This window comes from Neopelma chrysocephalum, unplaced genomic scaffold (assembly GCF_003984885.1).
Source record: "Neopelma chrysocephalum unplaced genomic scaffold, ASM398488v2 Primary Assembly neopelma1_83, whole genome shotgun sequence".
Lineage (NCBI taxonomy): Eukaryota > Metazoa > Chordata > Aves > Passeriformes > Pipridae > Neopelma > Neopelma chrysocephalum.
The window spans coordinates 618,619-642,399 of record NW_020897745.1 but is presented as its reverse complement, the minus strand read 5'-3'; the positions used below and the strand labels follow the sequence as shown (position 1 = coordinate 642,399).

Genomic DNA, 23,781 nt, shown 5'->3' with positions numbered 1-23,781 from the left:
TAAGGATGCTGAGTAGCTGGAGTTTGATGAAAAATTGTCTGGGTAGGAGAACAGTGACCCGAATTAGAGTCCTGCAGAGGGAAATTTGTTCTGTGAAGTCAGTAGCTGGCTGGCCAGTGTACTAACACAGGTACCAGCTGGGCAACCACCACGTGGGTACTGGCTGAGCAGGAGCCAAAACCAGCCTCACATCTTCCTGCATTTCACCAACCAGCCTGGAGTAAAAAAGTGAGCTACAGATGAAGCAGCAGCAGAGAGGAGAAGAACGGGTGTGAGAAAATGAGATAAAACATGAAAATCAGAGGCCATAAGGGAGGAGCTGAGATTATTGCTGTAGGAAGCCCTATACACAAAGTGCAATGCTATAGAAAGCAAAACTTCTTTAATTCATCTGGTTTTGTTTTTCAGTCCCGTGTCTACACAATATGTGCTCCTCGGAGGTTTGCAGGATGTGATCTGGAAAAGACAACCCTGAGGAGAGGACATTTTTCAAACAATTGTTAAGGTTGGAAAGGACCTTTAAGAACAACACGTCCAACCATCTGTTTGATAAAAAGAAATGCTAAATCAGAATGTTTTGTCTGAGAGAGTGGTGTGAAGAATTCTTCTAGCCACGAGAACAAGCACAGGTGTTTTGAGTCCAGAAAATGATGACAGCTTTCCATATTAAAAATCACCATCCTAGCTACTAATTGCAGTAGCTACTAATGGGAAGTTGATGTTATTCTGCTTTTTATGATAACTGTCCAAAAGGTTAAGCTGTGTTGCACCCAACAACACATAATTTAAGGCCACAAAAAATAATCAGACAGCAAAAAACCCCTTTTTATACTGCACACACAAACTTATATCTCTAAAAATAGCATTAATTTCTATTAGCCATCCTTCCACTAAAAAAAAAGCCCAAGACATCAGTCTAAAGGTTCAAAAGTATTTATCAAAATGCAACCATTAATGCAGTTATTTCTGGTCTTTCTACTTCACAGTTCCTATTAATATATTTTTTAATAAAGTTTTTTTGCCTAAAATGGCAAGGAGAAGCAGAAATCCATCTTTAAGAAAAACATAGTACTTTTTAATTTTTACTTTGGTCTACTTTGCAATTACATCTGAAAATTAAAAAAATTATCAAAATGCCTTAAAAAGATGGAAAATCTTTTTGGCCATTGTAAAAGTGTGGGTTTATTTTTCCATATTTATTAATGTGCAAATGCATACATTTGCAATGCTAAGCTAAAAATAAATTACTAACTTTCAAAATGAAGATTTGAAACTGCTGAAAAAAAAATCAACACTGGACTTTTTGACACTCTCAGATGTCTTTTTTTATAATTATTTTTTTTTTTTTACTTTCAAAATTCAGTTTCTGGAGGATTTATGATGTTTTTTTCAGTTTTTAAGGAAGTGAAAATTTTTCTTTGGAGTATTTATTTCACGCAGTATTTCTGAGGAGCTTTAGTAATAACATAAACCTCAGTCTGCAGGAGGTGGATGGATTGTCCTTAACAGCTACCTAAGAGCATAATGCTCAGTATAAACAGAATTACTGGTAAAAAAATCTCATTTCTTTACAATTCCTTCCACTTGGAGGCATATGAAGGCTTAGTCTGGCTTGAATGGACAAAAATGAAACAGCACAGACAAGCTGCTCTGTTGGTATCAATGGCAGCACGGAGTCCTGCTCTTGAAGAGAAAACAAATGGTTTTACTTATTCCACCTCACGGGGAAACTGAGTGGCTCAAAGAGACTGAACGAGCTCAGCTGGTCCCCTGGAACAGGACACAAACACAGAGAGATGGTGGCAGCAGGGCAAGAGAGCAGCACTAACAGGTGGGACACCAGTGGTGGTGACAGCAGAACAGCTGGTGCTCCGCTCACACACCTCCAAATGATCTACAGACCGTGCTGGGCCTCGCTGGGCCTCCAGTTGGTGTGTCAGCCAAACTCTTTGGTGTGTCCTTCCCGCTCATCTTGCTCTCAATGTCACCGCAGATGTCACTGTGACACCCGAAATCCTGGGTGTGCCTGCTGCTTTGGGATTACCTGCAGTATTTAAACTATAGGGTTGGTATTTCTTTTTCCTGCTATGGCAGAAAAGCAAACAAACAAAATAACTGGCATCAACCAGCACCCTGCTGCTGGGCTGGCTTGCTGTACCACACCGTGAAAGATGGTTTTGTTTAGCTTTTAGGTTTTGTCTTTTCTTTTTTTTTTTAAACTACAGACTTGCATCCTGGGGGGGGGGGAAAAAAAGACCTCAAATCTTGCCAACTGGGGCAACTTATTAGCAGACACAGAACTCTGTGTGTTTTCCAGCTTGTTCAAAATGAAAAGCTGAGCAAGCTGGGGGTGTTCAGCCTGGAGAAGAGAAGACTTCCAGGAGATCTCCCAGCACCTTTCAGTACCAAAAGGGGCTCCAAGAGAGCTGGAGAGGGACTTTGGACAAGGGCCTGGAGGGACAGGATAAAGTAGAATGGCTTCACACTGACAGAGGGTAGGGTTAGATTAGATCTTGGGAAGAAATTGTTCCCTGTGAGGGTGGGGAGGCCCTGGCACAGGTTGCCCAGAGAAGCTGTGGCTGCCCCTGGATCCCTGGAAGTGTCCAAGGGCAGGCTGGACAGGGCTTGAAACAACCTGGACTGGTGGAAGGTGTCCCTGCCCATGGCAGAGGGGGTGTAACTAAACAGTCTTTAAGGTCCCTTCCAACCCAAATCATTCTGTGCTTCTATGAAAATCATGTGAGAAATGGCAGCAGTGAGCTATGGGCTGGTGAGACGTGTCTGCTTCCAAGAACTTGTTCAGTCTGACTTAGGTTGATGTTCTTACTGGCAGTTTATAGTAAGACATATAATTAGATCTCCATAATAGTTTCCCAAAGCCCAGGAGAGTTTAAATGATGAGTTTAAAAGATGTAATTCCATCAGAATAAGAAATATTGAAGTGACTGTAAATTGTGAGGCGGAATTTTAGCACCGTGCATTCCATCCCCAATCATTTCACATGTCTGCATGTTCTGTAGATAATGAAATCAAATCTCAGAAATAAAGAGCTAAGTAACCTGGGGAGAGAAAGGAAAATCAGTCTTAGATGGGTGATTACTGTAGACTTGCAAGGGAGCCTGACTATCAAATGAAATATATATATCTTCTCCATCACCGAGACGTATGTTGTAGATTGTCTAGTTTTATGATGTTAACATTAAGCTTCAAAAGTATGAAAAGCAAGCTCTAAAAGGGATTCATTAAAACAAAAGGCATTATGGTATTCAAAGGCGGTTGTCTCTCCAATGATTTAGCTCAAAATAGAAAGACTGAAATAGTGTAACTCCGTAATCTCAACCGCGGCTCATTTATTCTCAATCTTCAAGCCTCTCTCCCCAGCCATTAAACCAAGCCCTCAGTGACATCCTCACACTCTCAAATTTAGCAGGGAGTGTGCAGGCAGGTCTGGGCACACACACACAGGTAGACTGTTGACTGTGAGGTTGATGAAGCAGAACACTGATGATGATTCTGAGGGATAATCATTTATAGTCAGAATGCGCATTGTGGAAATCAAAGACTCTGCCTTCCCCTACATTCGTGCAAAACCCAGCACAATTATGATCTAATATTGATTAGTTTACTAGGAACTGCCATGATTTAATAAACATTATACCTACGTGATAAACTTCCATAAATATCAGAACCTGTATTAAAAGCTTCATCTCCAAGCAGGGAAATACTTTATATGTGCTTCACTTTACTCACATACAGAGTTCCAACCTTTCCGAGATTGAATATTCCATGGGGCCGAATATACATGAGAAGCAGACAGTTTATTAAGAAAGGTGCCATTTTTATATCACGTTTCAGAGTAAATTTGGCTTTTGAGATGAGTAATTCAGGCAACTGCTGAGAGCCTCACACAGAACAGCAACTCATGTGTTAGTCTGCTACTTCCTTGAAGCAGTAAGAACAGAGGTGGGAGGCAACACATGGTACCAGCTCCGCTGCAGAATTGAGGATCCCACAAATTTGGAGGTCAGAACAGCAGAGATCTTTCTTCTGTCATTAGCTGAGCAGCAGATGTGATTCTAGGCTTTATATAGGAGAGTCAGTGATTCATATTGCCTCTAAGACCATTGCAATAGGTTTATTATTTGCAGAATATGATCTTCAAACACGTTTGCTGAGAGTTAAGAGCTGAAATGAACTGAGCTTTGGCAGCACAGAGCACTGATTCCAAAATACCTACAGGGGCCACTCTTTCTGAAACTATCTTGTAGCAAATAGGTTTCTGAAGACACATTTAAGTCCTTGTTTGGTCTTGCAGTTTTATTTTTCGCTGTTGTTATTATTTTTATTATTTACAAAAAATGCAGAATTGAGATCATCTCAAAAGGAGAAAAAAGAGATAAAGAGGCAATCTGCCCTGCCTTAACTTAAAGGCTTAAAGAAACTTACAAAGGATTTCTCCCTCTTGTTTGTCCATCTCCTTTCAATTCTTTTCCATCTCAAGCCTTTTGAATTAACCTTTCAGTCTTATTACAAAACACAATAATAAATGTAATATAAGAAATTCTTTACAGTTTAAGCTATGTTTTGCAGTTATTCATAAAATCATAGAATACTTTGGGTTAGAAAGGACCTTCAAAGGTCCACTTCCCTGTGTCATGGGCAGGGCCATCCTCAACCATATCCCCATCCAACCTAGACTTGAATGTTTATAGGGATAGGGAATCCACCATCTCTCTGGGCAACTTGTTATTTATTAAACCTCTCTGCGTCTTCATAAACTTTTTATTTAACACATTACCTTAGAAATTTTATCTGAAAATGTTCTGCTCTTACAATTTTTTTTTCATATTCTCCTCATCTTTCCTGTTATTTCCATGAGGGTATTCCAATAAATACAAATAAGCACATACGCCAGTGTTTTTATGACTGGGGTTGCTGGGCTGTGAAGGCAGCGAAGGCCTGGCCAATCTGCCCACCCTCCCACACAGCAGGACATTGGGGGTTACACTTGGAACACATTCCATTCTCCCTTTTTTTTTTTTGTCCCAGGAAATGTTACTACTTTGCTTAATGCCACGTGTAATGTACTGTCATGTCTAAATAAGGACACCAACACTTTATACCTCTAAATGTGGCAAAACCAATCCTAAATGGAAAAGTTTATGACTCCCTTGGAAAATCAAGAAGCATTATAAAAATCACAGCTTACCTGTCTTCGAAGGTCTCGTGTTTTCTTGGTCATCTTGTCAATAGCAATGTTGAGTGGGTCCCCCTTCTCCTTCCTTCCAGTCTGTTAACAAAACCAAAATTACAGAGTTAGAGAAAAATACTCCAAATAATATACACTTCTAAAAAAAATTAGTAAAGACTTATCAAAGGAAACCTGTGCATCTTTTTTTGTTTGCTTCCATCAAGTTGTTATTTCCAATGCAGTGTTTTCAACATGTTTATGTGAGGGAGGCGTAGAAGATTATTTAAAAACAATCCTAAAGTGATAAGAACAAAGATGAAGGTGACTCACCGGAGAGTTCAGAACTTTTCCACCACTAAATTATGTGCATATATTATAGTTAATACTCAAAAAATCTGGCAAGACCTTTCACTATAAAATGAATATTAAGAGTTTCTAATCTCCATCCTGCCAGGCACTGGGAATGTTAAACATGATAATAAGCAGCAACACAGCTTGAGGACAGAAGGAAAATGGTCCCTATGCCTGTAGCAGGAATCATATTGGCAGACATTAGGTGCAGTATAAAGAAAAATTCCACTTAAAACACTTTCCTGCAGGAAGTCTCAAAGCAAAACTCCTCACAAAGATTAAAAAGGGGGGAAAAAAGCTTTTTGTGGCTTGTAACCAATGGGGAAAAAATACCTTTTTAGGTTCAATGACACAAAAAGCATTAAGTGACTTCGTTAGCTGTATTACCTTTCTCTTAAGAGAAAACTGCTTCTCTAAAGATTTGTCACATCTCTTACACATTGAACTCTGTTTGAAAGCTTTTCATCAAGAATCAAAATGATCTTCCATTCTTCCTGGCAGTACTCTTTCTTTCCCAAGGCTGTTTTCAAATACTCCTATTTAGAATTGTTCCTTGCATATGATTAAGAGCGATTTTCCGTCTCCAGCTGAGCCTAATAGCATACTTTTCTGGGAACTATTGAGAAGTCACTTTTGGGGTGGGATGGGGATTAAACATACCCTTTCAAGAGTGATCTCTCACATGGACTGCACGGTTAACAGCTCTACACTGGCAAGTGGCCTCTGTTCCAGCCTTTGCTTTAAGCATTCATTCCAGAGAACGCCTGCTTTCTGTTATTGCCTGTAATTCTAATTATGACACGAGGCCAAAGCTTTTATGATCATCTAGAAATCTGCAAAAACCCATCCCCTTTTTTTCATTTAGAAATTCAAACACGACAATATCAAGTGCCACCAGAATTTGATACAAAACATAAATTTACCTCTTAGCTCTCTAAAAAGAATCCATTACAAATTCTGGAGTTAATCATACAAATTGACACCAGAAAACAGAGAGAGAAAGCATTTGCTATCACACAAGAGGAGGCATCTGTGTCACCCGGTGATATTTTTATCTCACTTTTCTTGTCTTCCTCCTTTGACTGAGTTCTTCTGGTCCCCAGCTGAAGAGCTAAGTCTCTTTAGCCTAAGCAGTGTCAGCACAGGCTTTTAGTTTTAGATGTCCTGAATTCAGTCCCTGTTATTTTGTTTGAGGCAGCAGCTGTCACATGTGCACACAATCAAAGCTTGCTTTTCAGGCTGAAATTTCACAATAAAGCTGAGGCAGATAAGTTTGGTACAGGAAGCCTCTCCTGGCTGTCGGAATGGTACAGCAGGGACTGCCAGATGAGCCAGTCTCAGCCAGGTTCTGGTTAGTTAGACTACAAAGCTATATTCTAAGAAAACTTAAAAAGAAGAAAATTACTCCAGCTGTGCACTGTGCACTTGCTGAACCAAGTTTTCTTGGTCACATCACTGTTCTGGGATGCTTTATTTTCCCAATCAAATAATTCAAATTCTTTAATATTGTTTAAATTCTCCTCTTCCTTCTCGTTGTTAAAGCTTTAATGGACTGGCTTAGAAAGATCCATAACCACACAAAATACGTTAAGACATTTTTTTCTAGGGCAAAGATAAACTTTGTTTGGCTTTTTTTTTTCATTTGTAATAAAATCAGGGAATAATTTGCTAAACTGGGGAAAATTGCTGTGAATATTAATGCAATGTAAACAATAAAAGAGTAAACACTATGATACTTAATTTAGGGATCGTATTTTACAGCTCTCAAACAAAACAACTAGTTAACAATTCTTATTCAACTCATCTCATGCAGAGCAGATATATTTTGTGTTCACCATCTACATGGTGAAGTCAAGAATTAATGCCTGGCACCCATTTAGGGATTCAGAAAGTTGTCCTTGAACAGGAACTTGGGACTTCTTCCTGAGTAGCCAGCTATGGAATACAGTGACACTGAATAAACTAAGCATTTGATAAACTGCACCATCTAGGAGAAAGGGCTCCTGGCCATTGGAAAAAAAAAAGTAGAAATTTTGAGACTGACCTCAAAGTTTGTAATTTAGATTCCTAATCTGAGTGTTTTGTACTGCTCATAGGAGGAAACTCTCACTGAGAGTAGGTCCATGGTAGTCTACATATAGAACCTCTCCCAAGCCTCTCTTAAATTTATCCTGTAATTTTTTGAGTCTGCTTTTATATTAACAGTGTTTATGCAAAGAGTGGCCCTTGGGGTACATCCTATTGTGAAACACAAAACAACTGGGAGCCCTTCCGTGACCCTTAGGCCACACAACACAAACTGTCAACGTCCATCTGGCCGGTCCCTTCTCCCTCCAAAACAGGAAAGAGCCTGTTCTCAATTGCTCTGTGCAATTGCCCAAATCATGCCTTCATGCTGTCTGAGATGCTAAATGGGATGAACCAGCCCGTGCTGGAAAACAGGCTCCCAAACCAAGTGGATGAAGATCTAGTTGAGCTCTCTCAATGTCAATATTTTATTAACATATAAAAATATGGATGCAGTCTCATATTCTGTACAATTTTTTATTTATCCATGAATTTTAGGTGTCCTTCACCTGTTACTTATGAAATGGCTACTGCCTTTTAATCTGTACACAAAACCCCTCCTTCACCGTAGGATTTCAAAGAAGGAGAAATTTGTTTAGTAAATCACATTATTGAAAAATAACTAGCGTGGCATGTGATGCTACACAGCTTCAGGGAGGTCTGTCAAACACCATCTGCTCTGTGCTGAAAATATAAGTTTATTAAAGTTTATTTATTTAAGTCCTTAAATACTCTTATATTATTGTTGCTCTGTGATAATTTTTTGGCCTTCATTCCTAGAAGAGATAGAAAGGAATTTAGTGGTTTCCTGAAAAAACCATAAAGCTTAGTATTGAGGTTTTTGGCATTTCTCTGTTAATCTTTTTCCACAAAGAGAAGAAAGATAATTTGGGCTAAAAAGGAAGCAAAAATTGCTGCTGGCATTGGGTTAAAAAGAGAAGGAGGAGAAATGCACAGAAGTCCTTGAATGTCAAAATATCAGCATTCAGAGTCCCTATGGACAGAATTACATCTATTCATGGTGTAATGAGAACTTTGCTACAGGAGAATATATTAATCAAGCCCCTGATTTCTTGTGACCATTTAACAGCATTTGCATACTGCTTGTACTCGAGATATTTTCAAACAATTTTCTCAGTCTGTGTTACTTCCATCCTAATTTCCTCAGAGCTTTTCCCTGCCTGTTTGATTTATTCTCAGTTGCTCAGGATGAGCTAATTCCCACGGGATCCTGACCAGGGGCTGTGCTGGCTGTAGAATCCTCCAGGTCAGGAGTGGGTCTTCCATTGGATTTCTACCCCAAGGCTGCAGTCCCTCTCTCAGATCACATAATGTAGGATCCAGATCCCTGAATATAACTTTCAAGTGGTTTTAAGCCTGATTTGCCACGTGGCATGAGAAGTTGTGTAGTTTTTCACCACATCCGTGTCTGGTAAGTGGAAGAAATCTAGGTATTGATTGCCCTATCACTCTAGAAAATGCCTGTAGTCACGAGCAGTGTCAACAATATTACTTGAACACTAAAACAAAGACAGAATACAAGAACTTTCCTCTTTATATTAAGCAAAGCCTGAAAAGCTTCACAGTTAAAACTGCAAAATATTGAGGTAAGCACTCAGTTATACTGAGAACTTCACTTAGTCAGGAAAAGAAATAAATTAATAACAAAAAGTACTTATGGATGGTAAGAAATTTCAGCACCTGCTAGAATGATCTCTGCTAGGATACAGCACTGTTTTTCCTTTTGAAAAAAGACGTTTTTACTCTCCTTCCTCTTTTTTTTCACGAGCTGTTCACAGTTTATACTGTTGGAGTAAAATATATAACTCCCAAAATATTTATCACAACTATTAAGGACATTTACATCCCATGATTTTCTTATTACAGAACTCTTTTGATCAGCAAAAGATACTTAAAAGGACACTCTCTTCTAACCCTGGAGAATATCACAGAGTCAAGACAAGGACAGTCAGGCCAATCAGCCCAGAGACACGGTACATTTTGGCTGAGATATAGTCAATCTTGGAAGAAGATGCTCCAGGCTGGAACTGTGTTGATAGTTCTGAATAATTCCAGATACCACCAGTATGGAAATCACAGAGTTTAAATTTCACCACATGAAACAGCTACAATTGCTACTTCCAAAATTATTATGAGAAAGATAGATGCTTCTGTAATGAATATCCTCGTATTGAAAAGTTAGGATCAACTGAAGAGTTGTGTGAGATGCAAACCCATAATTTTGAGCATGCTATGTAAAAAAATAAATTATAATCAGTGCCAGATGAACAAGGCTGACAATAGTGACCTATAAAAGAAGTGTACAAGAAGTGCAGCAACTGCAGGCCTACAACAGAATGTCACAGACAAAACCCAACGTGTGACAACTGGATGAGTGATGTTAGAGAGTGTTGTCATCCTTTTCCTCTGAAGTGCATCATTTAGAAGCTCACTGTTTCAATTTAACAGTGACAATATTAATAATAATAGTGGACTAAAACCATGTAAGAAGTTTTGGAACCACTGTTTTCCCACATCCCTCTGTTAGATATAAGCCAAAATATCTGAGAAAGCTCAGTCTCCCCACAAATTATGTGTTGCATGTCCAAGACACTTTCACTACTGTTTCCAGTAATTTAGCCTCCAGGAGACAGGTGGAAAGATTATCTATTGATCCAGAAGCTACCAAATCTTGATTTATTTTTATATTTTCACCATCCCATGGGTAGAGGGTTCCATCATTTACAGTTTATTCAGAACTTCAATATCGCAGTGTTTTATTAAGGCGTAAATTGCTGCTCAAAAATATATCCGTCCAAATATTTTATTTTAAACATTGAACAACATCACTCTTTTAAAACTGTGCCCATGTTCAATAGCCCTTTTAAAAGTGATGAAGAGAAGCTTAGTACTAAGAGGAAGAACATTTTGAACAACAGACATAGTCTGCATCAGTGCTTCTAAACAGAAATCTAGGTTTAATCATACCAATACATATTCCCCTTCTGACAGAAGATGATTAATTTTGGGTCAGGAAAAGGCTAAACTATATATTACAGGAGAAGTAAGTAGAGACTAAATTTCACTGGAAGTTGAAAATCCTAGCTATTTGCCAGGGAGATGGGACAGGAAAACAAGTTTTACAAAACCTGTGTGGTTCCTGTATGGATGAGTTGAAGAAGATTTGTTAAAAAAAATCAATTTATGGAAAAATTGAATGGCAAGAAGTCTTTTGGGATCATGATATAAATATGAATTACTGTTTTACTCAGCTCCATATATTTATTCTAATAAATTATTTTGGTTTTAGAATTTATTCTAAGTAACTACATTGGAGGTTTGCAATCACCTGTTTTCCAGCTTCAACTTGGCTACAGAGACACCTCCTATGGAATGAAAATTTGTATGTTCCCTTTTGCTATCAATAACTGGTTTTTTTTCTTCAGGGAAAAAAAGAGAATTTTGCATGAAAGGGCATTAAAAAAAAAGCTCAATGTCCTTCTGTGCTGGGGGGCCCAGAGCTGCAGGTGGGGTCTCATCTGAGCAGGGCAGAGGGGCAAAATCCTCCCCTCACCTGCTGCCCACACTCCTCTGGATGCAGAGACATTCCAGTATGTTCAGGACTTTTGCAATAAAACACTGAATTACAGGCCCTTCCAAGATACTACCCAGTTCTAGAACGCCGTTCACTGAACAATCTGCTCATAAATGTATGATACAGTAAGTTCTCCTTAAATAAAACAATTTCTTTCAGCAGTTTTTAATTACCTTGTGACCAGTGAATTTGGTTCCAGTGTAGCATAAATGATAACAACTGTGCAGAAAGCTGGGGAAGCCACAAACTTGCAGTGCCAGAGAGTAAATAAATTTAATAAAATTAAAATGAGTCCTGAGCTGGACACAGTATCAATACCCGAGGTGCACAGGTCTTATCCTTGACCTGGATCCAGGCAAGTTTTATCTAGATCTGTACAAACAAAGTTTGAAACAAAATAAAGAAATAATGAAAACTGTATCTGTTAATGGTTGAGGAAGATTTTCTTGTCATATTTTATGTATATTTTTTATGGAGGCCACATCACCACAATATCTGAATCCTTCCAAGTGGTGAATCAGTGAATTAAGTGATTTGTTCAATATCAGCCACATGTAGTTGCTTCTTTTATCTTTTCCAAAGTGGGAAAACTTGTGTGTAGGGGTGTATTTTACTTTGATTGGTTTGTGGCTGTTATTTTTCTCGTTTTGCATAATTCACTATTGTAACCACTTCTTGTCTTTTGGCAATAACCAAAGACTTTCAGAAACATTATCAGTGACTGCAGTTTGATTTGAAGCACTAGTTAGGATTAGGGCTTCATCACATTGGTTCCCAAGTGGCAGCTGCTACTATTAATTGATATTTACCCATAATCATGTACTGGCATCTAAGCTTCCAAAAAAAAGAACTGGCTGAGGAATTTACATTTATAATGATATTAGAGGTTGCCTAAGATGGAGAACTTTTTCACTCTTGAGAACAAAGGCAGAAATTTTTTGGAGTTTGGTGATCTTTTTTTTTTTCACTTGTAGATGATACACTGAATATTTCTGCATTTCTGTGTATTTTTGAACTAGAGTTTCCAGGATCACTGTGGTGAGGACACGGTCCTGCTCTTCTAGATAGATTGGATTTTACAGCCTACTGAGGTACCAAACACTCAGAAAAGGCAACTGGTGGGACTTTCCTAAGGGACAAGGCAAGTGTAATAACTTCCAAATCTCATTGATTTTCATTAGGTAAAACACATGCCTTGTTTGGTTGTATTTTTTTTTTTTTGAAGGAGGGAGAGCCATGCATCTGTTAGAAATTCTTCCCCAAGGCAAGAATATCCTGCCATCACTTAAGAGTTGTGTCATTTAATTAAACTCAGATTATAAAGTAGCACACACTGCCAGTTGAGAAAGCAGTGATAGCTTTCAGGGAAGGACCATCCCATTTAATTTTACCATCAAGAAATACTGAATCAAATCAAGTTATTTTAGCTCCTTCTATACTCAATATAAAGTGACAGGCACTTCTAGAGCACCCATCTGTCTTGCATACTTGTTTTAATATGAAATACGTCACCACATGGGATTGCTCCTCTCCATCAACAATGGAGGGGATCTTGCAGTACTTGATGATTAATTCTTAAAAAAAAACTAAGTTACATGAGATAAACTGCCTACTTAATAACTATAAAGACTGTCCAGCCCTCCTAAGGATCAGGCTGGAGACTGTGTCTTGGAAAAATTATGTGTGTTTTGGATGATTTTTACAGAGAATTAAAAAATACAGGATCATAAAGGTGCCTTTTTTACAAGCTTCCACAAAAGATATTCCAGTCCTTCCAGGATGTGATATTTTGAGGTCTTGAAAATAATTTGCTTTCTTCTCACTGTCTAAAAGAAGCACACTTCATAATTCAGACTGTACAGTCTCAGGTTCTTTTCAAACTGGCAGCTTGTCCCAAGTGGGGTCTCTCAGGGATTGATATTGGGCTCAACATTGTTTAATATCTTCCTAAGTGAGTTGGCTGATGGGATCAAGGGAACCCTGATGAACTTTGCTGCAATGCCCAACTGAATGCGAGGAAAGGCTGAGGGTGCTGGGTCACAGAAACACAGAAACACCACAACCTAATGAAGAAAACAACAACAAAAAAAAACCCTCCAGTTTAGCTGGATTTCTCTAATCTGAGCTTTCTCAGATAAAGACATATGCCAACATCAGCCTCATTAGGAACTGAGGTTTGCTGATAACGGTGAAAAACAAGTAAATGCAGCTGGAAGAGCCAGGACTAATAACCTGAGACAGGTTTTCTGATATGTCCTCAAGAAATCTCTGGCAGTGTGTGTGTAATGGGATCCCTATCACTGTGAATTCAGGTGATATGAGTGTTAGCATGCAAGTCCACTTCTGATCCAGGTTTCTGTCCTAATGCCCTTGAGAGCTGATGTCTGTGAAGCTTCCCCTCACTCCTTTCTGTTTGAGGGGCTGACTTTGTAACAATATGTATTAAAATTTAAATCTGGCAGAATATTTCTTGTCATTAAATAGCATCTTTTCCTTTGCAGTGCTTACTCAGAGGAAAACATAAGGGTTTTCATAGAAGAAGCTGCCTGTTTCTATTCAGAAAATGTCAGTACAGAAAATTGATGCTGTTACACTTAAATGCATATAAAAAATAGAATTTCTGAGGAAAGAAATGTGCATGATGTAAACTGTTATAAAAACATCAGCTTCACTGAAGCCACACTAATTTACACCAGCTGAGAATCTCCCCACTCATCATATAAATAAAATCTTGCAGATGCTTCCATTTAGAAGGTCAGAAATGTTTACTCCAGAATTCAAAATTATTCTAATTTCTTCACAGACTTTTACTTGCAAAGGGTCCAGTACAAACTCCTCATTTAACCACCAGCTGCTTTCCAGCTGCAAATTGCAATCTGCTTTTAAATGGCTCCTGATGTCTTCTCTTAATTTAAAATAACTGGACAAAAAGTAGATAGGATACATTTTTTCTTTCCCTTCAGATATGTAAACCTGTAGTGAAGGACTGTGCAAATGAAAAATGTTGAAATTTACCCATTCTAACAAAAGGTCTTGAGAAAAGCTTATTTTATTAAGCATAATAATGTTCCCAAGCCATGAAGTAGTTATTAATGAAGCCTCCTATCATGTATTCTGTTCAAATTTTACCGGTTAAAAAGGTGATGCAATATGAGGCAACCAAGAAAAGAGGATGGGTAGAGAAGGACAGAATGTCTTACAACATGTAGCAAAGGAATACTTCATGGATCCAAGCTCAGAAATCTATTGACTAAACCTTTGGTTTGTCTTTGTTACAGATTCGTGGAAATACTTCTCAGGACTTTTAAAAGAAGTGGTTTTGATGTCTGATATTTATGTCAGTTTTACCCCTTATTCACCAGAAAGCTCTTGTAGCCAATCTCTCCCTAGTTGGTTTTAGACTAAAGGGTGTATTATGAGTCACAGGGATGAGTGTTATTCACTGAATTAACTGCAGGACTTCTTGAGCCATCTCAGCATCCCTTGAAAACATCCTTTTAGTATTTTTCAGCTCTCTCTTGGAGCAACAGGAGAACCACACAATGTTGTTTGGTTGCAAGCAAAGACTTTTTTGTTTGTTTCTGTATTTAAGAAAAAGGCTCCATTGGATGATGACATTTGACTATAACATTGGCTTCCACAGTGTGGAACTTTACACATTTTTTTCAGCAAAGAAGCTTTTTAACCAAATAGGCACCTCTGACAAATGAAGTGAACGCTGGAAGTTCATCAGAGCATTCACAACATTTACACGTACTAAATGAAAATTTCTTATGAACATATTGAAGCTCCAACTATGCCATTCTATTTAGATGCAGAAATACTGCACAAAGGCACAAAGGCAATACAGAACCTCAGAGTTCAACCACACCCCCCCAAACTCATCTGTCTGTGCCTAAGAGGCACAAAACTGTTTTTTGTGAGCACTTAGAGTGCTTTGATTACCAAATATCACTGAAAAACAAGATTTCAACTAGTTGGCTGCATCTGTCACTATCTAATAGATTTCTGTATGAGATGTGTGTTGACTGTTACATCTGAATTTTTTTCTTTTAAATTGCATCATGCTTATATTCCTTGGATGATCCACAAGGAAATGAGTCTTGTTTATGTCCAATCAAAAATGCGTTCATCAATGTAGGCAGCTCAAACTCAATGCCAACTCAATATTTATAACAGAGAATTAAATACCCTTTCCAATTAATTGCTACTTTCTTTTCCCTTACCTTGCCAGTTCCCTCCAAGCCACCCAGGTAGAGTTTGGGGTTTTTTTGCACGTTCTTTGTCCTCCAACCTGTTCTGAACACTTTTAATTACAGTCTACGCTGGAAAAATATTTGAAATAATTATTATCTGAAAGCACTGCTGCTTTCCAGTGCTGACACCCTACTTGGCAATGTACTGTGCAGCCTACACAGTATCAGTGGAGGTGTCAAACTTTCTGAGGGCAGTGACATGTGTCTGGAAACAAGGGTTTCACCCTGACATATCTCCTGTGAAAACCCCACCTGCAATCAGACAATGAGCCTGAAGTTTAATTGGACATGTGCCATAACTTCAGCTCCTGCTTTGAATGACTGGGAAAGAAAATAACTCAATCCTCATTACTGTAATTAATCTTTCACTTTGAGTACAGGCTGCTTCGTGTCCACATGTTCCTTCGTAGGACATCACAACCACGAGGCAACAGGGATGAAGTAAAACAAAATAAAACACAAAAGAACTTTTTAAACTCCAACCAGACTTCCAAAAGAATGCAGAAGCAAAGGACCAGCTCTGTCTATTTTTACAGAGCAAAGCCGTGGTCTATTCCTGTCACTGCCTCAGATCAATGTGCTAAGTGATATCCATTCAAATTACCTGTCAGTTTAATCAGAGGAAGTAAAACACAATTGCAGGGCATTAGTGTAAAAGCCAGCACAAAATAACAGAATGTCCATGTGGGATATCTGAGCAAAAGCCTGTTGAAAATAACTCTGTGACATTTTCATCAACAGCCTTTTTTTACAGAAAAGGAAAAAAAAAACAACCTTTGCAAATGCTATTACAAACTAATTAGGCATAAAATAAAGCTTTATTTCTACAGATTGATTAGAGTCCTTATTTCTTCTTGTAGATATCAGAAAAATTTTTGGCTTTTGTTCTGTTATTAGAATAAAACTAAATGCATAAAGATAAAGACCTTTTCTGAAATGATAACTGGTGCATTTACAAAGCCTCTCTGCTCTCCCTCTCAAGTCAGCAGGAGTTTTACCATTATTTCCACTGAATGATTGGAACATTCATTTTTCATGGACACTCCAAATTTCCACTGAATAAAAGATTTATTTTTGGAATTATCAGGCAGATGACTTGGATTAAGAGGGCAAAATGGAAGCAGGGAAGGGAAGGGACTTCTCCTTCTCCCCCTGAAGGCAGGGGTGCAAGTTTGGTGGGTTCAAAAAGGACAAATTAATGCAAACCTGCCCTCAGAGCCCTGCCTGGAGTCCCCAGGTGAGATATGTTGGGGTGGGCACTGGTGCCTGGGGTCCCTCTGACCCTTTCATCCCAATCTGCACCACAGCCCAGTTTCAGTGCAATAGGTAAAACTGTACCCAGGCCAGAGGTATAAAGGGAATTAGGGTTTGTGAATGCCCACAACAGGAAATCAGCCTGAAGCCCTACATGATACTCAAATATTAAAATAAAAATATAGGGGGTAGAACAATCTCTATGATATTTAGAACATCACTTTTTTTCAAAAAATACCTATCAATATATGTCTTCAGGATAGAGCTGGAAAAAGCCTTCTCTTTCCAACCCTAACTTGCTTTTTAATATCCAGAGGGGATGGGGGCTTGGACTTTACTCAGCACAGTGAATCTCCTGGAATGAGGTGACTTCACTTTTTTCAATAGCCACAATGCACAGCCCAGGTTTAGGTACCCCTGTGGTAAAAAACTCACTTAAAATGTTCATATTGTAACTCTGAGCTCAGAAACCCTGAGGTCTTTAATTGGATTTGGCCCTTTATCTTCTATATTCATGAGATAGTAATTAATTTGACCATCTCTGCCTGGTCCACAGGGTAATTGAATGAATAGTTCTGCACAGGCACATAAATGTCTCCAAAAAGAGCTATTACTATGAATGTGCAATATGACAAGTTAACTCTGTTGGTAATGATGGCACTGAAATTCTTAAGGTATTGGAATCCAAATCACAGCTAATGGAAATGGAAGAAAGTATGCATATGCAACATGCAAAATCACTGTACATTTTGCCTTTGAAAATAATAATAATAAAAATTTAATCCTATTTTTTTAAATTTCCTTTCTATACCTCCATCTTCTGGCACTAGTAAACCTGATCAAATATTGCAAAAGGGGTTAAAAGCAAGATAGTTCTCTTGGTAGATTGCCACAAAGACTTCTTGTAGGAAATGGAGTGTAAAAAATGTTAAAGAATGTTAAATGAAATCACAGCAGACTGAAACCTGTGGTTCCAGTGCAAGACCTGAAATAAATCCGAGACAGATGCTAACTGGCACCACCTTCACTCTGATGCTCATAAATGAAACAGAACAAGACTCCAAAGGTGCCAGAGGAAGACCAGCCATCCAAAGAACATTAAAACAGGCTTGGATTTGGTTTGCCAGCTCCAAAGTTATTCATGCCCTGCTAACTTATCTGGATGGCTCTGAAAATTCATCCAATGGGACACGTGTGCACGTTTTTAGAAGGATTGGAAGTCTGTGGAGTTTAAACTCCTAAGTTATCCTGGATATGCCTTCCTTTATCAATTCTTGGCTTCGGAGGTGAATTCCTGATCTGGAGTTGTACTGAGTTATTCACCACAGATTTTTCCCTGAGGAATGGGTAATAGTTTGTATCAAGACACACATGGTAGTTTGCAAGTCTCAGTGCAAATCATGCACTGCTAAAAGTTTTCCACAGACATCTGCAGCTGCTCACAGTCCCTTTTTAATGACAAATGCTTAGAGAAACTAATTGCAAGTGGTAAAAGTGCTGACTGACCTCTACATCTGGTTTGCTTCTTTCCCTCTTGAAAAGCTTTGATGTCCCAATTTAAACCTATATTTAATATAGAGGGTTATCAACTATTTTAAATAGTATTATTCTAATAATTCACTAGTTTGGCCCTTCAGTGACTTCAATAGCGATTTCAGTAGTAATACAATGCAGCATTCCACACTTCCTATTTATTACTCTATTCTTATATAACCTGTAATTCCACTGGCATTACCTACAAAATTATAGTTGAATAAATATTTCCTTTAAAAATCAGTGATTTCACTAAAACAGGAACAATGGTGAAGCCTCTGCTTGTTGCCCTGGGTCATGATGAACACCAAGAAGGGAACAACTGAATCCACAGCCTATGGGAACTAGACTCTACTTCCAATTCTCAGTCCTGGTTTCTAATAGTGAATATTTTAGTGAGGTTTTCTTTAGTATGGCAATTAGTGTTAAGGGTGAGTCAATTCCATGATGATCAAACGCCCAAAAGAAATTTAAAAAAAAAAGAAATAAACTAAAGCTCTGCAGGAGCAGCTCTGCTGCTTTCCACACCACATGATGCTTTTCACTTCAGAACCACCAAGTAAATTACCGAGAAAAAGTTACTGTGAATAAAATGGGCTGCACTGTGTTAAGTAATTATTTCTAAAGTGTGAAATGGGTAGGAAGTATCTCATCTTAAAGTAGTGCCATGATGCATATTACCTCTCCAGTATAAAGTGAACAGTCCTTTTTTCTTCATTTTTCTCCTTTTTCTCTTTATCTTGCAGGAGCAAGGAGAGGAACGAAAACTTTGTTTTTCTAATGATCTTGTATGTGGGAGAGAAGTGTAAAGACCCAACCTGTGAAACTCTGCTGTTCTCCACTATTTGAACTGTCTTGGGAAGAATCTTCTAGAGTTTCATGAGCTCTCAGGAAATCACAGAATAGTTGAGATTGGAAAAGGCCTCTAAGATCGAGTCCAACAGTTAACCCACCATTGCAGGCTCAGTAAATTATAAATATTATTTGAAGGATGCTCCCCATCTAAGGAATGCAGGATGGAGTTGGGATCTCCCGTGTCAAAGACCAGCATTTCTGTGACTGCTGTGGGATGCACCTCAGTGGTGCATCCCATAATTTGTGGAACAATGCAGAACACAGCTTGCCTTTAACCAGGTCTTTCAAGTACGTCCTGCCACACACCCATTCTGTTCCTCAGTGTTGAAACAAGTGATAAAAGAAGGTCATTTGAATAGAAAAGTTATGCTCACAGCATGGGTTAGGAAAATACCCCTCTGATTGCTTGTGAGAGAACAGAGGGGATTCTTGCAATTAATTAATACCTAGATGCACACCAACAGGCTGTTTCAACAGAAAAGGTTTTTGTTTTTTCTTTTTTTCTTTTTTTTTTTTGACAACTATGATTAAAAGTTACAGGGATCAAGGAGAAGAAAGAGGAAAACCACATAAGAATCAAAAAGGAGCCTTTCCAAGACAAAAGGTGACACAAATTGGTAGTAATGAATTGTGTATACCAGCTGGCTAAAACAGTGCTGTCCATTTAAAGGATAATTACACAGACATTAAAATATTTATGCAGCATTCATGTGAAATTCAGTCCCAGATCAAAACCAAGCGGTGGTAGAGATTAAATAAGGGAATCCTGGTTTGGGTTTAATGGCTGACAAGCCTGATTAAGACAACATTTTCCCTTAATAATCTGTTTCAACAACATGCAATACAAGCTTTTGTTTTGTTTTGTTCATACACATAAAAGATTCATTCCGAAAAGATCAGAAAGGGTTATTTTCTCAGATTAAATATCACATGGATATCTGAATTATACTTTGCGAGGGTATGACTTCTGAGCGCTCAGAGCCAGCCAGTGACCTGCCTAAGATAAAGAGCAAAAGTGCATCTACAAAGTGTAAACTCATTTTGGCACCAGTCCTGAAACTGTCTTTGAGGTTTGACCTTCAGAAGAACTTCACATAACACAGATGGGTTGACTAGGGCTGGCCACAGGAAAGTGTTTAACAAGTCAGCGTTGCAAAGCAGTTGGAAATGATGCAGAACAAGACTCTAAATATATCAAGTGAGCTCTTCTCTGCTGAAATATCTGTATGTTCGTGGCTTGTTGTCTGGCATCAGGAAGCATTACATGCAGGAGGGGAATGGTGGGATGCGATAATATCAATGCAGAGCTTGGAAATTATATTTTATTATTTCCATTTTTTAATACTTTACCATTTAATTAATTTTAATAGTTTTATACGTTTCAGTAATTTAGTTTAATATTTTAAATACTTTCATAAATTTGTGTACTTCTAAGTACCAGTAATGGTAAGGTGGTAAAGGTATTCTGTATTTAGAGGTAAGCAAGGGCCAATGTCAAGTGATCCTGGAAGCTTCCCCATAAAGCAGGAAAATTACAGAAAGTCAACAAAATACAGCAGGACAGTTGTCCTCTATCACGTCACACCCACCAATGGTTGTAATCCTGATGTGCCTGGACAGGATGGGGAGTGGACAACCTCAAACCCACGACCACATCAGGTGAGGTACTTGTAAATGTTTCTGGTGAGCCTGGTTGACCAATCCCACGAGCTCATGCAAACCAAAAGGAACTGTGTTTACAAAATTAATATTTCACGAGCTTCTTGCTAGACAGAGAGCTGTTTCTTTAAAAAAATAATTGCCTTAAATGCACACATTTACAGATATTTTTATACTCAAGGATGAAATTTCTTTTCTTAGATAACTTCCTAAATCAAGGTAAGAATGCCCATCAATCATTTAATATAGCTAAAGAGTACAAATTTTGCTAAGGAGTGCTTTTCCTAAAAAAAAAAAAAAAAAAAATGAGTCTGCTAGAATGGTTGCCTATGCCAGCATTTGACTGATGAACTCCAGAGAAGTTTATTACAACAAATAGCATCTCCTAGTAAAATTCTCCACTTCTAATATCATCCTGCTCTACAAAACCATATTTTTGACATCAGAAACAAATTGCAACAACGTGCAGAAGAATGAGTTGTTGCCTCTGAGAGCTGTTTCCAAAATACCACACAACTTCAAATTCTATCAAGACAAAAAAAGAAAGCTGGGTGACACGTATTTATGCATTTTTGTGCATTTATGTAATGCTTTTGTAATTCAAATGCACTGTGTTTTACCTTCATACAATCAAAATTAATTACAATTCAAAATGGTCATGTTTTCTTGACTGATATAATTAACATTTTCAGTGCTAAGAAGGGCAATGCCCAGTATTATGCATCACGTCAAATATCTTATTTGAACTGCCACCTCTTTTTTATGTCACTCCCCTCCTCACCTGGGCAGGGGAGAGAAAATACAACAAAAGGCTCATGGTTCAAGGTAAGGGCAGGGAGAGACCCCTGAGCAGTTACTGTCATGGGCAAAAGAGATTCAACTGGGGGAAACCAGTTTGATTTATTAACCAACAAATCAGAATAGGCTAATCAGAAATAAACCCAAATCTTAGAACACCCTCCCTCCACCCAGAGAAATTCTGTAGAACAGCAAAAACTGACGTGGAAAAATACCTTCTGAATACAGAATATCACAAAAAGTTTTGCCTTGGTACCCTCATGACTTGTGACTTAAATTGACTTTTGAATTATATTGACTTAATTAGTTTTGCTACCACTTTTGATATTTTTTCACATAAAAAAAGGCAAGCATTATCAGAAGTGGTTATTTCTGTAAACCTTGAATCTGGTGTGTTAAATGTAACCATGACTCTTCCCTTCAGTAATAAATCCTAATAACCCAACTGGATTTACAACAGTCTATTATACAGCACATTCATGAATATAGACCAATTTTCAGTTTCTTAGACTAGAAATCATGATCATATCTAATCTCCTGTGCCTGACAATAAGTTTATGATATTTAGTGGAAAAGCTCACTGACTTTGGAGGTCATTGAATGAGATCACAAACTATTTTATACAGCACAGTTATTAGTGAAAAAAAATAAAAATACAGCAGAAGGAATATAAGACAAATCCTCCTATTGCTTTGTGTTGCTCTATACTACATGGATTTTATAGGCTTTATCATTTCCCAGAGAACATCCTGAAATAAACACATAAACTCAGAGATTATTCTTTTTTCAAGTATTTTAGGAATTTCAAAGTTCACACTTTGAACTTGGATGTCTCTTCTCTGGGCAGGCCCCGTTCAAAGTCAGGTAGGACAGAGCTTTAAGAAACCTGACCTAGTGAAAGATGTCCCTGCCCATGACAGAGGGGTTGGACCAGATGATCTTTAAAGATCCATTCTGTGATTCATTGGAATTTTGGAGTGCATTTTGGAACAAATATGAGGAGGGGGTTTCCTAAACATAATACTTGAAATTAATCAAATTCTGCCCTCAGTATTACTGGAATGAAAATTCATTGGTCTAAGAAACAAAATTTATATTTCTGGAAATGTCCCAGATTTCCACTCTGCATCCTCCCATACTGTGAGGAGTATTTGCACAGTGGTTGTGAGACCCTGGCTGTGCTCTGCTGGGAAATGATGCACAGCAGTGGTAGGATCAACCAGGTAGTTCAGTGATTTGGGATGAGAATTTGGGCCCATATTGATCTGTCACAGTAAACAAGAGGTATGACTCCACCTAAACTGTAAATAATAAAAACTGCCACTTTGTGATCTCCTGCACAGATAAACACCATACAAATTATTATTTTTGAAAGTAATGCACTGCATGTAATTGAATGCTGTAAAATAATTATTTAAATATAATAATCTTTTTAAAAGAATGCACTGAAAATGAACAGACCTGTTTCCTGCTTCAGAAACAGAGGGTGAAATACTCTGTTTTGTAAATATGATTTGCAAATGTTTATTTTTAAAAGCCAATAACCTAAACATTCTACCCAAGTCTTTCTTTAAATGTCAATTGCTATAGCATCAGAGAGCAAAATGATGCTTTCACCAGCTTGTTACCATAAATGTTCTTTGACCACAACAGACTATCTACAAAATATTTGACATTTGATCCATTTGTAGGACTTGCATTGAACTAGAAAACCAGTGGAAGGGGAATAAACCCCTCTACTGATTCCTAGAATGCACATTATAAATATAGCAGGACAATTTCAACAGATTTTGATATTTATTATCTCTCCAAAATTCTCCTCTGAGCACCCCTGTGGGGTGACTCCCCTCTTATATCCCTGGTAGATTACATAAACCCACTGTACTGAACATACTAAAGATCCCTAGACATAATAATGGCAGTCTGAAGAGTTTAGAATAATAATATAGACTATGAAAACAAAAAAATGCTGCTTAAAATACAAATTAAAAAAAAAGTATTTTTATGTTATGGTTTTTTGTCTTTTGGTTTTATGTCCTGAGAAACTGTGTTAAAAAATATTTCTATGCATGCCCATCAGTGAGAATTTTCCTTTATTAAAACAAAATTAGGAAATTTTTGCATGAAACAAAGATATGGGAACTTAGAAAAACTTAAACACTTGGAGATGCAGAGACAGAAGAGCTGGCTACAGCAACCACAAAACATAAGTAATGTTTGCC

The 23,781-nt window shown here is 37.9% G+C and overlaps 1 protein-coding gene across 7 annotated transcripts in view; it reads right to left on the bottom strand.

The window, feature by feature from the left end:
* Positions 1-23,781, bottom strand: part of CTNNA2 (catenin alpha 2) — a 492,427-nt gene that overhangs the window by 112,945 nt on the left and 355,701 nt on the right. For 6 of the 7 annotated variants that reach the window (XM_027691274.1, XM_027691275.1, XM_027691276.1 and 3 more), the window contains one exon: positions 5,210-5,290. In XM_027691274.1, coding sequence (XP_027547075.1) covers positions 5,210-5,290 — 81 coding nt within the window. Of the gene's footprint in view, positions 1-5,209; positions 5,291-5,929; positions 5,999-23,781 lie in introns of those variants that run through there. The other variant, XM_027691278.1, reaches the window with a different exon arrangement.